This window comes from Eurypyga helias, unplaced genomic scaffold (genome assembly GCF_000690775.1).
Source record: "Eurypyga helias isolate BGI_N326 unplaced genomic scaffold, ASM69077v1 scaffold11749, whole genome shotgun sequence".
Classification (NCBI taxonomy): Eukaryota; Metazoa; Chordata; class Aves; order Eurypygiformes; family Eurypygidae; genus Eurypyga; species Eurypyga helias.
In genome coordinates, this window is record NW_010273963.1 from 5064 (window position 1) to 12717 (window position 7654).

At 49.8% G+C, this 7654-nt stretch overlaps 1 protein-coding gene across 1 annotated transcript in view; it reads right to left on the reverse strand.

Annotated features, from left to right (window-relative positions):
- Window positions 1–7600, reverse strand: part of LOC104515622 (cyclin-L1) — a gene marked incomplete at its 3' end in the record, with an annotated part of 11817 nt that extends 4217 nt beyond the window's left edge. Inside the window, exons 1-4 of the mRNA XM_010159667.1 lie at window positions 7532–7600; window positions 7255–7364; window positions 1159–1279; window positions 722–786 (exon numbers count right to left, since the gene is read on the reverse strand). Coding sequence (XP_010157969.1) covers window positions 722–786; window positions 1159–1279; window positions 7255–7364; window positions 7532–7600 — 365 coding nt within the window. The remainder of the gene's footprint in view (window positions 1–721; window positions 787–1158; window positions 1280–7254; window positions 7365–7531) is intronic.
- Between the last annotated feature and the right edge of the window lie 54 nt (window positions 7601–7654).

Here is a 7654-nt window from a genome sequence, read left to right on the forward strand (position 1 = left end):
CACGGCCAAGCAACGCGTGCCCAGAGGTAGGTTTAAACGGCAGAGACCCCCATCGGTTCTAAGTTACCGAGCTACGGGAAAGAAAGGAACAGCAGTCAGCAAGTATTGACTCCATGGAAAACCATGCCCCATACAGCTTCTAAGTGAGCATGCTGCATGCACCGTCGTTTGCCTTTTAACTCGAGTTTAGCCAAACGCTACATCAACTCAATAAACGTCGGCAACAGTCTACCCGTGTCTCCCTTCAACGCACTACAGTACACAGTAGCTAGGCAACAAATACATTCAGAAACATTTTGAACAGTTACTTCTAAAAGCAAATATACAAATCCTTTCGACACCCAGACAGAACTAGAAGATGCTGCCCGATGGACATGGACCACTTCAGTGAATCTCGGATGAGCTTGCACTGGGTTGGCTGGAGAGAAGGGCAGCCAAACAGGCCATGGGCTGAGGTGCAGAGGGCAGAGCTCTATGACTTACCATCATGGACTACCCTTTAATCAAAGAGTAGAAAAAAGAACAAAGTTAAATTGAGTTCTCCATTACTAGCGTGGAATCAAGCCATGAAAATAGTAAGCAGAAACAAGCACTCAAATGTCTGAGAACGCACGTATTTGTGTGGTAACTTACATCTCCGTGCTTTGCATACGGATCGTCAGGCTTGTTATTTCTGCTACTATTTTCCTGGCTAGGAAAAGAATGGAAAATAACAACTTACCAGGCTGTCTGTACCAGGGTTTGATTACGTTCACATTCTAAGACTTGCAAATACATGACAATGATCTGAGGAAGAAAGGGAAAGAAACCAGACTCAGTTTTAAGCTATAAAGCAGCGGTAACCGCGCACAACCGAAGAGCATTCCAGAGCAACGGTCCCTCAGCCCTTCCCGAGCACGCTACAAGCTCACGTTCACGCCATTCCTTATTTACTGCTTCTCTGTGAGTTTCCAAAGCGGGCACCTTTAACGTTCCCCAAGGAAGCAACTTCTCCCAGAGGCAGTTGGGCTATCCGCCCAAGCTCTCCGGCAAAAGCCTTCATCACCGTCACTGAGGAACGACGACATCAGGTCGCTTTACACCTGCACTTCCCGTCCCGCAGCTCAGTGACGCCATCAAGGTACAAGGGTTACAGCTCGGTTATTTCTGACAACTCACCTTATGCGGGTGCTTGACATGAACACAAAATCCCAACTCCTTCAGTACCCTCCTTTCTGCTTTGATTACTTGGTTTTTGGTGTTTATGTAGTTCTGATCAAGTATCAGGGGGCTTGGAGTCCTATAGTTTGCAAGAAATAAAATCAAAACTGTTTTGCATATCCAAAACCAGCAGCATCTCTGTTTTCCCTTCCAACCAACTAATGGCAACAGAAACCGGTTTTCAACTCCTGCAAGCAAGTTTAAGCATTAATCTTGTGCTGTCCAAGTTTACCTAGACTCGTCTACTTTCTGCTTCTGACTCGCTACCCATCAGATGGCCAAGATCTCCCAGAACCTTCACGCTCCTCGAGAGGCGGGGAAGGAGCGTGATGCTGCTGCCATGGCTAGGCAGGATCTCGCAGCCAAAGCGAGGCTGGAACAGGGGTTTCGCTGACAGCGAAGCGGCAAGCTGCTGCTTCACAAGCTGCAGTCTGCTGCGCGCTGGAAGACAAGACTGCTCAGACCTTCAGGGATGAGAGCCCTGCTGCTGTCACTGACAGAAAGCCTGGTGAAGTGAAGATTTTCACCTCTGAGGTGGTGACAGACCTGGTTGTGACTGAACACTGCCCTCACCCCTGCGAGCTGCATTTCCAGAACGGGCTCCTAAGCCCAGCACTACCAAGTCCTAACTCCTCCCCAACCCAACTCCTGAGCTCTCCAAAGCATTTTTTAAGTTTTAACTAAAATACCTGCTGTATGCTGCACGCACGAGTGTCATACTCCATCCTGCACCCTCTCTGCCCTTGCTTACGCTTGACCTTTCAACATTCCACACCGTGTGTTTTAATCCACCTCCTCCCTAAGCCTCACACATCCCACATGCTTTCCGACACAGAGGAATGGTTCTGCGAGTAGTTACACCCCAATCAACCACCCTGGGTACATGATACACCCAGTACAGCCAAGCGCTGGCGATACGTTTCACAGTACCTTCAGAAGCAAAAAAAACCTCAGAAGTACTGCCAAGTGGATTCAAACCACAGCTTTTGTTCTAACAGACAAAATATTTCACTACTAACTTGTCTTTTTTAATGCCATGCGAGTTCCACAAGCAGATCGCACTCCCCTGGTAGGTCAGAGAAGCACCCAAACCCCTACGTTCCCGCCCCGGGCACAGAGGGTCAGTTTAATGACGAGGTTAGCAGCAGGGCTCCCCAGCTTCAGCAGCGCGCAGTTCAGGCCAAGGCTTGGCAGCGACCTGCAAGGATGCGTATCACCACCGGCCAAAGGACACAACGAGCCACCCACCGAGCTAATAAAGGCCTCACACTGCCTAACCACCCAGGGGAATCGTGAGCTCCCCCTGCTCTTCCCAAGAGAAACGGCTCCCAGGAGGTTTGCAGTGACCAACCGCTTCCTGGTGCCCGGAAGGGCCCACAACTTGAGTACCAGCCTTCCTACTTCTGTCCCCTACAAAAAAGCCATGTGCTACATAGAAGTCACTCTCCAGTTAAGGGTTAACTCATCAGGGGCTGGTCACAAAGTCTCTCTTTCTGCTACTCCAAATATAACCAGTCACAGTATGATTTGGTTGTGATTTTTTTGGTAACCAAACGAGAAGCTGAAGACTTCTAAAGCTTCATGAACCACTTCAGCAGAGAGGCTATGACTTCCTCGGAACACCCCAAGGCCACAGAGGCTGTCTGGACACAACGCTCTGGAGCAGGAGACAGGAAGAACCAAACTCAAGCTCGTCAAACGCATGAAACCGATTTGGTTCCCACTGATTTCAACGAACTGTGCTGGGGTTTGTCTCAGGATTTCTTCCGATACTGCTTCACACTGTTTTATCCCGAGAGCACTGGCACTAACAGGATCTGCAAGGCGTCATTTAGAGCGTTTAGGTGTCCAGGCTCAGCTTTGTCTTGTTCACACAATTCAGAAGTGACAAATCTTGGATGAAAAAACTTGGGCAGCTATGACTTCCAGTCAAAAAAAAAACCAAACCCCAATCCCGCAAAATAACAAAAAAACACTGGGACAACGTGGGTACACGGGCTCACCCAACAACCTGCCATCGGATGACTACCTTCCACGTGCCTCTGCAATCTCTGGAGGCTACACAAGCCAGTCGGTATTATGAGAACACGGGGAGCCAGAAGGGCAATGGGGAAGGCCGAGCGTTACTGCACGTTACGTGGATCAGCACCAACTGCTCGTGCTTGGGCTGCGGGCGTTCAACAGCGGCGCGAGGGGACACTCGAACCGAGGACAGTGTGCTTTACTGTCGTCCCACATCGCTCTGGTCACTTAGGACGTGACAGTTCTACTGATCTAAGGCAGCCGTGGAAACCGTCAGTGTATCCAGAATTCCCAAACAGGCTCTTATCCACTGATGCAGAAGCAGAACATCTGCTGAAGTCTCTACTGCCCCTTATTAGTGGCAAAAGTCTGGTTCCCCGTGGTATTAAGGTTTACCAGTTTAGTACTTTTGCCATAAACTCCCAAGTGTTGGTGTGCATAATTATTCAGGAGTTGGAAACTTCAGAGATTTCCCTTTGGAAAACTTCTTAGCTTTCCTACTGAGAAAAGAGAGGAACTTTGCTACTGCATTTGCTGCACCCAGCCCCCGGTCCAAGATGTAATTATTCTAGGCCTGAGTAGCAATCAGAGAAGAGTAATTTATAAGACTGTAGGTAAGATGTGAGCTTCAAGCCCGGCAGAGCCAAGCAGCGTTACAAACGGAATCTGTTCTCAGACCCACACTCGTGCTCCAGGCAGGACTTTAGGCTTCAGAACCGAGAGCACAACATGCCCATTCTGTTAATTCCAACACTTAAGTCACAGAACTTCATTGGGATTCAGCAACTGCGTAACAGCCCGAGAGGTGAATGCACACTGCTGTGTGTTTGTAACGATCAATAAATTACGAACAGCCTCTTTTAAGATCCCCCTGACAAACGAAACCTAAGTTCTCCACACCGCTACAGCTTCGTCTGACGTAATGTTAAAACGTGAGGTCTTTGGAATGGCTAACGCCTCGGAGAAGCGCCCTGTGCAGCTTTGTTCCTGAGGCAGAACGTACTTCCGGCAAGTACGGCAAAACACCGGCGTCCCGTTTCAAAGACCAGGCCTCTCTCGTGCCAGCCGACACGCGAGAAGGAAGCGAGCTGTGTAGGTGTCTCCAACGCGGTGAGCACAAGCAGCGTGGGCGTACACAGCCGTCTGAAGAACACTAAGGGAGGTGCAGGGTTAACGCAGGCCACTTCCAGCCCGACTGCGTGTGTGAACAGAAAGCGCAGCTGGCCGAGCGTCTCAAACCAGTGTTTCTGGGATTACGCCACGACAGGAGTCACGCTCCGTTCCGCTCTCGAAGGGACTTTCTGCAGCTTTCGGGCACATTTCAGATAAATCAAATCGACTTCGAACTCCATTCCACATGTTAAAGAACACTTGGCTCAGAACACAGATGTTTTGGCACACAGTTGTTTCAAGAGCAGTATTTTCATAATACGAGCTTTTCTCCATGCATACAAACATTTTTACATGCAGTACCACATGACATACGCTCGTGAAAGATCTCACGGAAAATACGCTTGTCCAAAACACACTTTTTTAAAGCTTTTTCTTATTTCTCAGTATTAGGAAAGCCCCCTCGCAGTAACCCCAGGTGACTACAGGTCTTACAAAAAGGCAGTTCCAACGGGATTCTCCGTGCTGCAAGCAGGTACATGTAAGGGACTGCTTACACAGTAAGGTACATAAACAGCTGTACAGATGCACGGCTCCCGCCTCCTCGCGAAGGCGTGTTTGACCAGGAACGTAAACTGCAGTTATGCAGAGCCAGAAAGTGGAACTGGGAACCCAAAACTGTTTTAAGAAGGAAAGCAAGCCTACTCAAACTACTCAGACTTCATGGGGGCAGGTTAACAGCAATACTAGACTAGAGGCAAAAAGAAAATACAGCAGCCTGACTGATTACTTCAGTTCTGGGTTGGGTGTGAGAAACCAACTACGGCCTACGTGTTAGCTTCAGATAAAAACAAAGATCAAACTAGTATTCTAAAAACCTGGACAGCAAAGAAAAAAGCTTATAACAAGATACAGGAGTTCTTCCAAATGGTTCACCAGCGGCCAACCTGTTTGTCCCCCGATTCCAGTGACCTATTCTCAGAGCACTGGCTTCTCCTTGGGGATTTTCGATACTTCACTCACTGTTGCCATGACGACAGCTTCATCTTTACGTACCACTCCACATCACCCAGGCTTTGGTAAATGTAGCTGGTCGCTGTATAGTCGGTTGCAAGGGAAAAAAGAGTTGAAGTTAATAGCGTGTACAGGTTACGCGACTGTAATCTTGTAAAAAGTACAGAAAAAAACGTTTACATCCTGCTTGTTAAAAAAAAAAAGGGAAGTCCGAATGTCAGACTTCAGCATTTTTAAGATTAATTTCATGCAGATTTCCTCAGAACCTCAGAGCAAGAGTACCCGTTTCTCCAGAAACTAAGGGGTGGAGTACACGATTTCTCTCACCGTGATGCACTTTAGGCACCACGTAACTGCACAAGTGACACCCTGGTTTGGCACGGGCTAGCTGGAAAGGTTTAAGCTCACAGGTTAACTTCAGCTTCTCTGCTCCTTCGCGCAGCGCAAAGGAACCACTAATCTGTATTCTCATCCTACAGAAAAGCGTATGATTAATTAACCTTTGCTGCCTGGACCAAGGCCAAGACATTAGGAGTCACCGAACCAGCTCCGAAATCCAGGAAGGACACTCCCTTATCACAACTGTGGTAAGCAACAAAACCGCCGGCCTTGCATCCCGCGTACCGTCACAAAACTCCCGGGGCTGGCAGGGACCACTAGTTTAAGAAAAACAAAAAAAGGACAAAGCTAATTTCCAAAGTGGAACACCCAACTGTTCTCATAACTGAAACTAGCCAGAAAAACGCCGGCACACGGCAGGGAAAAGCCTACGGTTTCCATCCAACAGAAGCCTAACCAGGATGAAAACACCAGAACCGCTGGTTTCCCTGAGGATTTCTACTCTTCTCCTCAGAAAAGGGTACACAACAGGTAAGTTTAAATTCCCGCTGTAACCCGTGATACAGAGCAAAGGAACAGAAGCGTGGAATTAGCATCTAGCCGGAAACAAACCCTCCTGTCACGAGGGACGACCTTACGCTTTAAGCAGTCGGCCACGAAAAGGAACGCTTCTTCGTTGCAGCCAACGCCTCCACGCTCACAGACCAACACTGACTTGAGAAGAAACGTGGCATTCCATAGCAAAACTCCTTCCCTGCAACCATTCCCTGCTCCTTCCGACACGCCGCGGGCCTGCTTCACGGAGGAAAGCACGCACCGCCCCACACGCAGGGAAGCGGCAGTGAGGCACTCACAGCCGAGCGCAGCTCTACAGCTCAGCAGACTGCTTCCACTCCAGCTCCACCGGCACGAGCCCACGGTGCCACGACAACACAAGCCTCACTTTTTTTTTGCCGTCACAGATGCCTCCAGCTTCCAAGGCTCAGTTACGCAGTCCTTGGTGAAGCGGTGTCACAGACGCTGCCAACACCGTAGGCCAAACCACCCTTGTTTTTTCCCTGATACCTGCTAAAATGGCTGTTTCTAAAGGATAATGCTATCACCACTGGCAAAGCTCAGCTTCCATCCTTCCTTCACTCAAACTTTATCGGCACCATAACCACATCCGGACGGCTACACGCTAACGGGAGCGAAGCACTGACACTACTGAACACCGCTACCAGGCTGGAGAATATGCAGCAACCCGCTCGCTGCCTCTTGCTACCTGCGACTACCTTTCCCAAACTACAAGATACCAATGAGCAACAGCCCCAAAACTACAGCCGTGGACCTAAAACTGCAGCTGATGCTCGTGACTCAGCTATACACACAACCAAACCGGGTCTGACAAGCGCACGAGACGTAAGGGTAGACACAGTCAGCGCGGAACTGCTCTGCCTACACAGCAGCCAACGGGCACTCCCTTCTCAATTTTAGGTCGTTGAACTTAACCTGGAAAGACACTGTGAGTTGACACCGCAGCGTACATTAGCGACAGGATGCTGCCGTCCGTAACGAAGCTGACCTTACCTTTTGGCTCTTAGCTGACGCAGGTGGTGAAACACGTTGATCACGTCCCTTATGCGACGGGGCGCCTCTTCGATTTTGGAGGCGAGATTGATGCAGGCCATGGCAACAATCTGAAAGGAAGCCCCGTTTCCGTAAGAACAACAGTTCAAACCCCGATTAGAATTACACAACCGAGTAAAACCCTAAAACCCCCCGTGCCCCGAGGGCTGGGGGAGCTCAGCCTGCGGCTTCCCAAACCCACCCGGCGCCCCGAACGGGGCCTGGCGCCCGCGCTCACCTCGAAGCTGTGCTTGACGAAGGACTTGGAATAGAAAAACCGATGGAAGAGCACCTGCCCCGTCGCCATCGCCACCTAGGGAGGGAAAGGGGGCAGAGGGAGGAGGGGGTCAGGCCCCGGGCC